The sequence below is a fragment of the Peromyscus maniculatus genome, chromosome 1, assembly GCF_049852395.1.
Source record: "Peromyscus maniculatus bairdii isolate BWxNUB_F1_BW_parent chromosome 1, HU_Pman_BW_mat_3.1, whole genome shotgun sequence".
In the NCBI taxonomy this organism is placed as follows: domain Eukaryota; kingdom Metazoa; phylum Chordata; class Mammalia; order Rodentia; family Cricetidae; genus Peromyscus; species Peromyscus maniculatus.
The window spans coordinates 118128775-118143783 of NC_134852.1; the positions used below are offsets into that span (position 1 = coordinate 118128775).

A 15009-nucleotide genomic window follows, 5' to 3' on the forward strand; every position below is an offset into this window, starting at 1 on the left:
CAAATGAAATTAAGTTAGCCACTCATGAGGTTATTTCATTTACCACATCAGTTTTATTCAAGACAGTTAAGATGTAGAAGCAACTTAAGTAACTGTAAGTGATAAATGTATAAAGAAATTAGAGCATAAACACACACACACACACACACACACACACACACACACACACACACACACAAGCTTATTCAGTCTCAATAGAATTTCTTTTTACCTGCAGCAATATGGATGTAATTTGAGTTGTTTGTGCTATTGAAAATAATCCATATGCAGAAAGAAAAACCATTTCAGAATCTCAGTTACATGTGAAATTTTTTAAAGTTCAAACTCACAGAAAGATCACACTGTTGGTCATCAGGCAGGAGATGTAGACAATGGGATACACAGGCCAAAGAGGACAAAGCTGTAACTATATAAAATGAATGTTTGGCTACCTATTGAACAGCAAAAGATAATCATATTTTATTGTATGCTATAAATTTGCTTGAGGAGTAGGTTGCAAATATTTCTAACACAAAAAGAAGTGAGATGATGGATGTGTTAATTTCTGTGACTTGATATTTCTTAAGGGGAAGAGAAAAGCACACTGCAGGCAGAGTTACTCCATGTGAAGCAGTCTTGAGGCAGTGAAGAATGTTGGCATATTTAAGGCTTCAAAAGAAAAAAGATTTAATCTTAGAGTTTGTGTGTATTATTACATCCCAAAGAATAACAGATGTTGCCAGGCGGTGGTGGTGCACGCCTTTAATCCCAGCACTCGGGAGGCAGAGGCAGGCGGATCTCTGTGAGTTCGAGGCCAGCCTGGACTACCAAGTGAGTTCCAGGAAAAGGCGCAAAGCTACACAGAGAAACCCTGTCTCGAAACAACAACAACAACAACAACAACAACAACAAAAACAAAACAAAAAAAGAATAACAGATGTCTCTAAGAAAATATTTTCCTGCTTATCTGTCTCTTCACAGCACCCTTAATCTCGTTATTCCTGAGGCTGTAGATGAGGGGGTTCAACATGGGGATCACCACCATGTAGAACACAGACACCACCTTGTTTTGATCTGTGGAGTAGCTGGACTTGGGCATCACATAGATGAATGTGATGGTGCCATAGAACAGAGTGACTGCAGTGAGGTGGGAGGTGCAGGTGGAGAAGGCCTTGTGGCGGCCCTCAGTGGAGCGCATCTTCAGGATGGTGATGAGGATGTAGATGTAGGAAATAGCTATGACAAACACTGTCACCACAATGATGGAGCCAGCTGTGAATGAGGGAACAACTGCAGAGACACTGACATCAGAACAGGACAGTTCTACCAATGGAGCAAAATCACAGAAAAAGTGATTGACTCCATTGGATCCACAGAAGACTAGTGAATAGAAACATGCAGTAAAAGACCAAGTGTTAAGAAAACCACCTATGTAAGCAACTAGGAGCAACTGGACACAGACTTTTGTGGACATTTTGGTTGAATAAAGCAGTGGGTTGCAGATTGCCATGAAGCGATCATACGCCATGGCAGCCAGAATGAAGCACTCAGATGATCCAAAGAAGACAACTGAACCAAGCTGGATGGCACATCCAAAGTAGGAGATGGTATTTCTCTCCACCAGGAAGTTGACAAGCATGTTGGGTGTGACAGAAGATGAGTAGCCTATGTCAGCAAAAGCCAAGTGGCTCAGAAAAAAGTACATGGGGTGATGAAGCTGGGAAGAGACTCTGATGAGGAGGATGGTGCTGAGGTTCCCAGACAAGGTCACCAAGTAGATGCACAGGATGATGATGAAGAGGACAACTCTAAGGACTGGGTCATCTGTTAAGCCCAATAAAATGAACTCTGTCACTGCAGTGTGGTTCCCATCTTCTAGGAAAGCCATGGGACAGTGTAGCTGCTGCCAGATCCAGGCTGTGATGGAGACATTACAGGAAGGGATATATAAATAAACCATTCTCATTAGTTCATAGATGGAAGTTTTATAAACAAATACATTATTAAAACTGAAACTTATAATTTCATTTTGTACTAAGAATTGTGTCCCAATGTTTATATGTTTATGTGTAATGTATCTCTATAGTTTAAAAACTTTAGCTGAAACAATAGGAGACATGCTTCAAGCACTGTGAATTTTTTTTATAAATATGCTTTTAAATAATGCAAGGATTAAAATATGAAGCTTTTGAGCATATCTAACTATCTTGGTATAGCAAAAATGTGTGTGTCTAGGATGGGACACTGGAGCTTGAGTAGCAGCTAACATTTATGCCATGCTTACTAGATGATGGGCACAGAATTACCATTTTGCATCTGAGTCTATTCAAATATCCATGAAATTATTTAAGTACTTTTGTTATTACCAATTTATTGATGAGGAAGCTAAGTGGGAAAATGTCCAGTAACTTACCTAAGATTGTCTATGTAGTAATGAAATCAGAATATGAATCTCCAGGGTGAATTTAGTTTATTCTTTTTGTTGTAACTATTCCTCATGTGAAATTAATTAGTAGTTACAATGGAGTTGGATATCTTGTAAACAGAAAGAAAATAGATTAAATTTTCAGTACTAATGGCCAATGTATAAAAAGGTCCCTAGTTATTTACATAGTTTCCCAATATCTGTCAAAATATTTAAGAAAATCAACAAAACTCTACAATCTTATCGAAAGGACAATGAAGAAACAGAAAGAAATTTGAAATTAAGTCTTTTTATAAAGTTACCATTCTAAATAATAATTAAGTTATTATTTTATTTGCCCATTTGAAATATCAATCTAATCATTATGCAAAATTACAGGAATATTTAGAACAGTACTGTTGATGTTGTTTATCTGCATAAAATCTTTTCCTAACATAACAATATTCTCTAATTGCAGCATGTTGACTTAATATGAGTTTCAGCATAGTATGCTAGTGAATACATTTTGGTACTAGATAATTAAAAAGTGGACTAAGGTTCATGTAGCTGGGGGCCAGGTTGACTCACCTCCCAAGATTTTTGCCTTTTATCCAAAGTGTCTAGTGTTTACAATGTAGGGGGATTCAATAATACACAAAGTAAGTCTTTCCAGAAGATATTTTGGTATAGGGCTCTCAAATCATTTCAAAGACTAAATTTTTTTTAACATTATGTTTGAGTGCTAAGTTTAGATGTGGTTAAACCTGTGTAGAATCCTGGAAGTATAGTCATATAAATGAGGACTATTGGTAAACTGAGTTATGCCTATTTAAATAATAATTTAATTCTAGTTAATTTCAAGAAAACTTAATTTAACTCAGTCAAAGATGCTGACTGCTTGATTATGTCTACTCTATTTCTAAATGACAGTTTGTGGACACAATTTTGGAGAGTACATATACATGTTGTCAAACAGCAAAGCGAAATTCATAAACCAGATTTATTCACAAAAGCCTAAATCTTACCTCAAAAAAATGAGAATCAGTTCAGATTGCAGACAGAAACCCGAAGTTATGATTATACATGTCTAAGCTGTCTTTTATTGTTGTTTTCATTAGAAGATCTCTCTGATGAATTTAGAGAGTCAAATGTGACTTGGAACACACCAGGGATTATTATCACATTCTCTAGTGACTATTGACTAGTTTGTTTCACACAAATGCAAATAATCTTCAAGGATCCCATCAATTCTCATTCTTATTTTTGTGTAAGTACAAGTGCACTTTCATTTGTTAATTATAAGAATATAATAATTATCTGGCACACTAATAGTTTTATGTGTATATTAGTATTTCAGATTAATGAGTACTCAGCTGCATATACAAAAGGATAACATTGGCTTTCTTTTATTTGCTATTTTTAACTTTTAAAAATAATTATTTTTATTATTTTTTTGAGAATTTTATATATTTTGATCATATTCACCCCAACTCCTCCCATATCAACACCTTCTTCCTTTTTTATTTTATTAAGAAATTTTCTATTCTTTTTACATACCAACCACATATCCCCCCACTTTCCTCTTCCCACCCCCCAGCTTTACCCCCAACCCATCTCCCATTCCTACCTCCTCCGAGTCAAGGCCTCCCATGGGGAGTCAGCAGAGCCTGGTACATTCAGATGAGGCAGGAAAAAGCCCCTCCCCACTGCACCAAGGCTGCACAAGGCAACACCCTCCTCCTATATGCCCATTTTTAAAAAATCCTTCAAGCCAATTTATGTTTCCCATAAAATTATGCTTGTGTGGGAATCTATCTGTGTATAGATTCTTAAAGAAAATTGGCTCTCCTCTCAGCAGCTAACAATTTCCAATAGACTTCAGCAAGAGGCAGGAATCCACATCAGTCTTCCCTGTCCATACTGGGATTTTGTCTGGCTTGAGCTTGCACAGTGACTGTGAATTTACATGTACAGTACAGAAACTGAACTATTACTGTCGCCAGGATTTAAATGCCCCAGGAATGACCTGAAGTTCCAACATTGCTTCTGTTCTCCCCACTCCAGTTTTTAGGCCCAGATCTTTAAAATTGACCACACCTACCATCATTGGCCATTACTTAGGAAGCCGACTGACTGCTTAGGTATTTGCCAGGGACAGCCCACTTGATCTTGGTCCCTAAATTCCTTTAAACTGTATACACTTCACTCCATTTCTTCATTGTAATCACTGTCTTAATTGATTTTCCTATGTTAGGGATGCCTTTGTACATGACAGTTAATTAATAAATCACTTTAAATTTACTCATTTTATTTCCACCAACTAATTCCAGGTAATTGACTGTCTCACATAAGGAACACAAACAATGGTCCGGCAACCTATTGACTACAAATTTTGTTGCTCTTTGCATAATTGTTAATGTATCTTATTTTACATTTTATATATCATAGTCACCTAGAAATCAATCCATTCCTTTTTGATTTTCCAGTTAAATGAAATGTAAGTTTTTTGTTTTTTTCCCGGAGACAGGGTTTCTCTGTGTAGCTTTGGTGCCTATCCTGGATCTCACTCTGTAGACCAGGCTGGCCTCGAACTCACAGAGATCCACCTGTCTCTGCCTCCTGAGTGCTGGGATTAAAGGGAATGTAAGTTTTTAAGGTTCTTCCTTCTAGTTTCTGAATTTCATTGCTATCCATTATAATGTCTCTCTTTTCTTCTCTAATTTTATTAAGTTGAATTTTCTCACCCTATTTTGGTTACTTTGATAAAAATCTATTTTGTTTATCCTTTTGAAGAACTAATTCTTTGTTTCATTAGTTCTTTTTATTGCTTTTTAATTTCCATTTCATTAATTCCTCACTTGATCTCGATTATCTTTCATATACCAATTTTGGTTTGGCTTGTTCTTGTTTTACCAAGGCTTTAATATGCACCATCAAATTATTTGAGATAATGCTGTTATTTTTTTCTTATTTTATAAAGGAGAAAATGAAGAAATATTCCCAAATTCTTTTTATGGAGCCAATTTTATCCTGATAACCAACTCAAGTAAAGACCTAACAAAAAGAGAAAATTATGGACCAGTATCTCTGATGAACACAGATACAAAAATTCTCAAAAAAAAAACCCACTTGCAAATCAAACTTAAGAACATATTAAATAGATTATCCACCTTGGTCAATTGGATAATCATTGATATGTAGGGACATTTCAACATATGTAAATCAATAAATGTAGCCTTTTGCATAAATAAGCTAAAGGATAGAAACCACACATTAGATATAGAATAAACCTTTGATAAACTCCAACTTCTTTTCTCATTCTGTAGACTGCCATTTTGTCTTATTGACTGTGTCCTTTGCTTTACAAAAGCTTCTCAGTTTCAGGAGGTCCCATTTATTAATTATTGCTCTCAGTGTCTGTGCTACTGGTGCTATATTTAGGAAGTGGTCTCCTGTGCCAATGCGTTCAAGACTACTTCTTACTTTCTCTTCTATCAAGTTCAGTGTAACTGGATTTATGTTGAGGACTTTGATTCACTTGGATTTGGGGGGAGGAGGTGGGATCTATGGGTGGTATGTAGAGTGAGTAGAAAATTTCTTAATAAAGAAAAATGGAAAAATAAAATAAAATGTAAAAAAAAGCCTCCAACTTCTTTTCATAATAAAAGTACCAGAGTGTTGTTCAAATCTTAGATGGTCTTATAATTAAAAAACCTGGAGCCAGATATCAGGGTGAAAGCTGAAAGATGAGAGAAGCAGAACAGCCAGCCACTAGCTCTTATCCCTATGAAATCCTCACTCAAGAATGAGTTCCTGTTTCCTCACGCCTTATATATCTTTCACTGCCTAGGTGTCATTTCCTGGGATTAAAGGCATGTGTGCTTCCCAGTACTGGGCTTAAAGGTGTGTGCCACCACTGCCTGGCTCTATTTCCAGTGTGATCTTGAACTCACAGAGATTCAGACTGATCTCTGCCTCCCAAATGATAGGATTAAGGATGTGTCCACCACTGTCTGGCCTCTGTCTAATCTAGTGGCTGGCTTTATCCTCTGATCTTCAGGCAAGCTTTATTAGGGTATATAATATACAATATATCACCACATAATAAAAGAAGGTTATAAGTAATCCCCCTTTAAAATAATAAAAGAAGGTTATAACTAATATAAGAAAAACTATATACAATAAGTACAACAAGTATATACAACATATAGTCAAGAATTACATTAACAATGTCTAGTCTGTTAACATTTGACAAATTCAGAGAAAATACTCCATTATCTATCCATTTTTGTGAGTCCCAAGTGTTGTACCTAATTCATGTTTATCCTAACCAACCAAAAATATCTTTTGATGTCTTTCAAACTTATACACTTTACACCTCTTTAGTGACTTTCTTTTCTGAATTTTAACAAGGAAAACCATAACTATAGCTATCTAATCTTCAACTCCATCAGAGACCTGAGAAGGAAATAATATTGCGTAAGTAAGCAGGAAGTGCAAACAAGCGACTTCCAAAAAAATGTGAGAAATGACAGAAACAGCTGGCTGCCTAGACAGTTACCCAAGATTTCTATGTAACGTTGGGGCATCCGTCTTTGGCCTACAGGCCAGGCATATCTGATGCACTCATCTGTGAAGCAGGATTTTCTAAAGGGCCTTTCTACCTTGTCTTGGCATGGTTCAGCAGTCCTTTCTTTTGTGTCCTGCTTGTCCATTTTGCACAGCTTATGGTCAGCAGTTGAGGTAAGGCCACTTTATTGCCCAGTGGCTAACTTGCCACAATGAAAATAAATTCTGTATGGAGTTTCTTCAATGCCCATCATCTTCTCTGAAGTATATTGGTGCTTCCAGGAGCGGACACGTCTCATAGTCATAAAAAAGAATCTATGTTATTAAAACATCTTAAATACCATATTCTGTAGATCTCTGAAGTGTTTGAAGATGACCTGTATATCTAAAATATATCTCTGTTTGACTTTGAAAACATACCTAATATGACTACAAGTTCAATTGTAATAGGTGACTAAATACTAACTTGCATTTTTTATATCTTGATTAGTTGGTAATAATAACTTTCAAGGACTATTAATTTGCATTACATTGTTAAATGAACTGTATAGGTACAATACCTTGAACAAGATTAGAAATATATGTGCAGTATTTTCTAACAAAATCAATTTCAAATTTGTGTCAATATAAATAATTTGTATTCAATATACAAAAATCCAACCCCATGTAAACTATTTAAAACTAGTAGTTGCCTTTTAAAAGTAGATTCAATAATCTACTTTTCAATCTTATCCTATCCATATCCCCCATTTTCTCTTTTCAGAGTAGATTCAATAATCTATCCTTTATCCATCATTTCTATATCTTTTTTCCTTTTCAGAGTAGATTCAATAATCTACCTTTTGTCTTATCATATCTATATCCTCTTTTTTTCTTTTCAGAGTAGATTCAGTAATCTACCTTTTATCTTATATCCATATCCTCTTTTTTCTTTTTCTTTTCTTTTTTTTTAAAACAAGAACCTAGAATCTAATCCCCTTTGTTTAGCTTTTCTCCTTATCATTATCAACTAACAACTTGTAAACAACCATCCTAAACAATGACAACTATCCATAACCCATTGAATAACCAGGAACCACCCACCTCACCTATTGGGAATGTGGGCATCATGTTCTTAAAATTACTTCCTACTGTCTTGGGGTGAAGGCATATTTATGAAATTCTGAAAAGAAAATTTGTGGGTTAATTTTCAAGTCCTGGGAGAGTTAGCTATATCATTTGTCCGGTATCTGTATAATGGGAAAGTGCAGGGCTTGTCTCAAGTCCTTGCCCAAGTAGTCTATGAATCTGGATCATCTTAGCCATCTCAAAATCGTTCTCATCAGTTTGTAGTCCAAAACCGATCTTTGGGTGGAGTTTGTCAGCTTAGTGTTATTATCATTGTCCTGATGGAATCATCATTGTGGGGTCCCATCATCCTTTTTGGAGAGTTCTATGTTGCTGTTAGGCATTGTCATGTTTCACTACAGAAAATCTTTTTCATGGGACATTTTTTTTGGATGATTTGTCCTTTTTCTTCAGATGTCTCATTTGTCCAGTGTTCTTCAGATTCCTTAGATTTCATTCTCCTGAAAGACAAAAACAAAACCCTTCCTTAACCCTAACTTTTGGGGGTTTTGGCAAGTTTTATCTGACCAAATGAAAAACATTAGTTAATTGTATAAGTTAATTTAAATTGAATGGTCTTGCTGGTTGATGAACTATCACCTCTTCTAATTAAGAGGTCTCTCTTGTTCAAATTAAACCTTTGTCAATTTTGATGGTATTCATAGCTCGTCTTCTCTTGTAGAAACAAAAGCAAAACCTTGCACCCAACATAATACATATCCTGGTTTCCATTCTGAGGTCAGCACATCTTTATAGTATATAGGCTGATTTAATTCTGTAATTTTTCTATTATCCAATGTATCCCTGTAGCTGTTGTTCCTTTCTCATTATCATTGAGAAAATTCAAAGTTAATAAAGCATTATATAATATATTTCTGGGGATTTTTTTTACCTCTTTCTGTTTATTTAGCATAACCTTTGGAGTTTGATTTGATCTTTCTATGACTGCTTGGCCTATAGGATTGTGTGGTATACCTGTAACATGCTTTATATTGTAATAAGCAAAAAAACTGTTTCATTTTACCAGAGACGTATGCTGGAGCATTGTCAGTTTTAATTTGTACAGGTATACCCATAATGGCCATAACTTCTAGCAAATGCGTGATTACAGAATCAGCCTTTTTGTAACTCAGAGCAGTTGTCCATTGATATCCTGAATAAGTATCAATGATGTGGTGTACATATTTCAGTTTTCAAAATTCTATAAGATGTAACACATTCATCTACCAGATTTCATTCCTCTGAGTACCTTTTGGGTTATATCCTCCTGGTAGTGGAGTTTGAATATATAAAGAATAAGTAGGACATTTACTTATAACTTCCTTAACTTGTTGCCAGGTTATGGGAAAATCCTTTTTTAAACCCTTACTATTGACATGTTTTTTAAATGAAATTATGAGGCTTCCAGCATATTTCCTATCAATAGTTTATCAATCTCATCATTATCTTGTGCTAGAGGGCCTGGCAGACAAGTATGGGATTGGATGTGAGTTCTATATAAGTGATGACTCCTATTCCTGATTATTTCTTGTAACCGAATAAATAACAAAGTTAATTTTGACTAATCAGGGATAAATTCAGCAGTTTCAATATGTAAGACCACTCTTTTGCCATATTAAGTCAGTAACTGTTTTGAGAGGTTCAAAAAAAATCCATTAATACCATCAGAATGGCAGATAACACCAGAGAATCTAAGGTTACAGGGAGCACATCTCAACAAAATAAAGAAAATACACTGTGAGCCTACAACTAACATCATGTTAAATAGAGAAAACTCAAATCATTTACACTAAAACCAGGCACAAGACAAGAATGTCCATTCTCTCCTCTTCTGGTTAATATAGTGCTTCAAGTCTTATCCAGAGTAAAACAATTGAAAAAGAAAAAGGAGATACAAATAGGGAGGAAAAAAAATCTAACTATCCCTCTTTGATGTGATTCTATGTATTAAAGGCCCTAATGACTCCACTAGAAATTCCTATAACTGATAAACAAATTTGGGAAAGTAGCAGTGTGCGAAATTGACATTAACACACAAAATCAGTATCCTTCTTTATACAAATGGGTAAACATAGCTTTCTTTATAAAAATAAAAGGATTTAAGGGAAAAATTATTTACAATGGCCTCAAAAATCCCCTGAAATAAATCTAACTAAAGGAATAAATATAAACAAAATGTTTATTCCATTTTATAAATGAATATCATGAAACTTTAAGAGATCAACAAAACTGTAAGACTCACTTGATATTGCTGGTTTTTAAACTTAAGTAGTTATCAGTTTGCCTCTTAGAACTCCTCTTATTGTATTCCATAGATTTTGTTAGATTTTGGTTTTATTTCAATTCAGTTCTAGAAAATTCTAAATTTTCTTCTTGATGTCTTCAGTCACATAATTCAAAATGTGTTCAAAATGTGTTCATAATTCAAAATGTGTTCAGTCACATAATTCAAAAATGTGTTGTTAAACCTCCATGACTTAATGCACATTCTGTGGTTGATTTCTAGCTGTATTCGGTTATGGACAGACAGAATACAAGAAGTTATTTCAAGTTTCCTACACTTGAATAATTTGATTTTTGTCCTATTGATTGTATTATAGAGAAAATTCAATGGGCTGCTGAAAAGAATGTGTATTATACAGTGTCTGGAGGGAAAGTTCTGTAGATGCCTGTTAGGTTCTTTTGATCTAAAGTCAAATTAAAGCATTAAATCAAATGCTTCTCTACTTAAATTTTGTTGGGATAATCTGTCTGTTAGTAAGAATGGAATATTGAAGTCATCCACTATTATTCTGTAAAGGTTAATTTGTGCCCAAATATCCAGTACTGTTTGTTTTGTGAAATTGGATGCACTAATGTAAAATGATTATCTGTTAAGAGTGGTACTGTCTACTGGTGGATTCTTTACAGCAAAATATACCATTTCTGTGTAGAAACAGGCTATAGAATGGAAAAAACTTTACCAGCTGTACATTTGACAGAGGCTTAGTAACTAGAATATACAATGATCACTGAACATCAAGAATATAGACAACACAATTAAAAAATAGGGCATGGAACTAAATAGAGAGTTCTCAAAAGATGAAATACAAATGAATGATAAATAATTTTAATAGTATACAACATACTTAGCCATTGGGAAATAAAAACCAAAATTACTTTGAGATTTCATCTTACTATAGTTACAATGGCAAAGATTGAAATAAATGACCACAAATGTTGCCATGGATATAAGGAAAGGGGAACACTTACTCATTGCTGATGGGAATGCAAACTGGTTCAGCCACTATTGAAATCAGTGTGGAGGTTCCTCACAAAGCTAGAAATAGATCTATCACATGATCTAGCTATATCTTCACCCCTACGCATATGCTCAGAAGACTCTATGTCCTATCCCAGAGATACTTGTTCATCTAGTTTAATGCTACTTTATTTACAATCTTTAGAAAATGAAAACAGCCTAGATGTCCATCAAATAATGAGAAAATGATGGAAATGAGGTACACTTTCAAAATGAAATATTAATCTGTTAAAAGTGAAATTATTCACAAGTAAATACATAGAACAGAGTGGATGCTAGATTTTAATCTTTAGATGTGTTTTTCAATTGGAATATCTGATAAAGGCTAAGGTCAAGAAATTAGTGAAGGGAATGGGGACATTCAAGGGTGGTATAAATACAAGAAAAGTGAAAGCAAAAGTCACTACACAGATATAAATAATAAAGATAGAGTAAAATGTAATGAAATGGAAATTAAAACAATATAAAGAATGATTAAATAAAATAGTTGATTCTTAAAAACATAAAAAACATGGACAAAACCTTAGCCAATCTAACTAAAAATAAGAATGAAATTAGAGATAAAACGAGATACATAACTACAGACATGAAGGATATCCAGATAATAATTAGGGAATAATTTGAAAACTTAATATCGTATTAGATTAAAAACTCTAGATGCTATATTACCTACTGAATTAAGCCAATATGAACAATTTGGAAATATATCTATGAAGAACAATGAAACAGCATTAATAAAAAGATCTGAGGACATGGCTCAGATGGGGAGCACACTTGTTCTGCAAAGCATAAGTATCCAAGTTTGAGTCTGTAATGCCCACATGTAATGTTAGGCAAGGCTGTGCATGTCTGTAACCCTAGCATTGGGGCATAGAGACAGACAGATTCTGAAATTGCCAAACTGAAATAGTGAACTTTGCTAGCTGACGTAGTGAACTTCCAGTTCAGTTACAGACTTTGCTTCAAAGCAATCAATGAGCACATCAGTAGAAGAAAAATCCCATGTCATCTTCAGTCTTCCATTTATGCACATGGGCATGTGCACCTATGCACTCACAGGAATACAACACACACACACACACACACACACACACACACACACACACACACACACACACACACACCACTCAACTGAAAAAACCAAGGTCCGTATAGATTCAAACATGAATCCTATTAGACCATTGAAAAAATAACTGACACTAGTGCTCCTCAAACTTCCAAATGTACTCTGCCAAATTCACTTTGAGAAGTCAATGTTATATTCATAACAAAATTAGAAAAAGACACAAACAGAAAGAAACTAACAGAATAATCTCCCTGATGAAGGTGGGCAAAACATCAATCAATAAAACCCTTACAAATCCAATTCAACTACATGTTGTGGAATATTAAAGATGTATTACATTTGTTTATGCTGTGGAATATTTGTTTGATGACACAAAGATGTGTTGCATTCTTTTATGCTGCATTTGTTTAACTCTGTGAAGCTGTGTTACTTTGCCTGTCTAAAACACCTGATTGGTCTAAAAAAGAGCTGAACAGGCATTATGTAGGCAGGGGAAAGGATAGGTGGGGCTGGCAGGCAAACAGAATAAATAGGAGGAGAAATTTAGGGAGAAACGATCAAGGAGCAAGAAAAGGAGAAGGACAGCAGAGGCCAGCCACCCAGCTGCACAGCAACTCACAGAGTAAGAAGTAAAGAAAGGTATATAGAATAGAGAAAGATAAAAGCCCAGAGGCAAAAGATAGATGGGACCATTTAAGTTAAGAAAATCTGGCCAGAAATATGCTAAGTTAAAGCCAGGCATTCATAAGAAAGAGTAAGCCTTCGTGTGATTTATTTGGGAGCTGGGTGGTGGGCCACCAAAAGGAACATAAAGTTAAAAAAAATAAAAACCAACTACAACTATATATAAGAAAGATCATTCACAATGACCAAGTGAACCAATTTGAGATATACATGGATGGTTTGACAGGCAAATCAATAACCAACACATCACATGAATGGACTCATGGACAAAAGAAATCACATAAGTGTACTATTAGCTGAAGAAAAGGCCTATGACAAACTTCAGTTTCACTTCCTTATAAAAGTCCTAAAGAAACTAGGGATCAAAGGAATATATACCAATACAATAAAGGTTGCATAGGACAAAGCCATAGCCAACATTATACTAAGTGGGGAAAGACTCAAAATATTTCCACTGAAATCAGAAATTAGAAGAGGTGTACTCCAGTATTATTCAGGCTGTCTTTGAAGCCTTAGCTTGTACAGTTGCACAGGAAAAAGAAATAGAGTAAAGACAGAAGAGGAAGAAGTAAACGCATCACTATTTGCAGACAATGTGATCAGATATGACAGACAGCAAAAACAGAACCAGAAAACTTTTAGAACTTGTAAGCACCTTTATCCAGGAGCAGCACACAAAATTAACATATAAAAGTACATTTTATTCTTTTGAATGTATTAATATTTTTAAATTTTATTGTGGCCCTCATAATTCCTTATAGAAACATTAAAATATGGATACAGAGAGAGAGACAAAAGGAAGGCAGGAGACTAGGAGAAGGGAGAATAGAGGAAGCGGAGAGACTAGCAGGAAGGAGAAAGGGGAAATAAAAGGAGGGAATGGCATAGGGTGGATTTTGTCAAAGTGTATGATAAGCTTGAAAAACTATACCTCTATGAAACCCATTTCTATGTCTAATGAATATAAAATAAAAAGGAAAAATGTTGTAAGAGTCCTAAATTATTGTTATGTACACCTGAGCATCAACCACTGTGTCTGTTAGCAGTGATGTTTTGGTGCTCAGTGGAGGCCACCTCAAGTACTCCTTCTTAATAGATTGCCTCCTTTTGCTGTGGGCTTCCTTCTGAAGGACTGTGCTTTCTGTCTCTGTTATTATATATCATGCAAACTGGAGTTTCTTGGATGAAGTGTGATTTGTTCTGAACCAAAAAAAGCAAAAGCAAAAAAAAAAAAAAGACAATGATTAAACACTTGTGACAGTTTATAGCCTCTTAGCAAGTATCATAGAAACTGTCTAGATAGAAAAGGGGATTTTCAAAAAGAAGAAATATAGAGACTAGCAAGGGAAATGGAGAATTTAAGACAGAGCATCATTTGGCTCACCAACAGTATTAATACCATAACAGAAGATATTGGGGATCACATAGTAAAGACTGTGAAGATGCTGAGGGGAAAGCATGTGAGACAGGTAAAGGGGAGCTCTGCTGGGCACTAAGGATAGAGTGCCATTACTGGGGACTGGGGTAAGGGTGAGCTTTCTCTTCAGCAAAGTCACTCCCATGAGAAACAATCACAGTGATCACACTGTATGGTGTTTCTTTATGCATGATCCTTTTGCTTCCCCAGGCAATTACTTCTCATGGCACCTCAGTCCCATGTCCTGTGAATAGGATGGAAGAGACTTGGCAAATTTTCAGAATTTTAAAGTTAGAGCAAATGGTATCATGTAAGAAGCAAACTATGCCTGTGGGAATTACATACATTTCAAGATACACTTTCACTAGATTAAATTTAAATTACTTCTGTTGTTATTCAGAAGAACCACAGAAATATAACTGAAAACTCCCCATGGTGTTGAAGATGAAAAGCAATTTTTATGGGCATCACATCATATGATG

General features: G+C 35.1%; 1 protein-coding gene across 1 annotated transcript; it reads right to left on the minus strand.

Annotated features, from left to right (window-relative positions):
* Positions 1 to 922: 922 nt before the first annotated feature.
* Positions 923 to 1868, minus strand: LOC102924379 (olfactory receptor 5P6). Its single transcript, XM_006991777.3, has one exon. The coding sequence runs from the start codon at positions 1865 to 1867 to the stop codon at positions 923 to 925; it is 945 nt and encodes a 314-aa protein (XP_006991839.1). The 5' UTR covers position 1868.
* Between the last annotated feature and the right edge of the window lie 13141 nt (positions 1869 to 15009).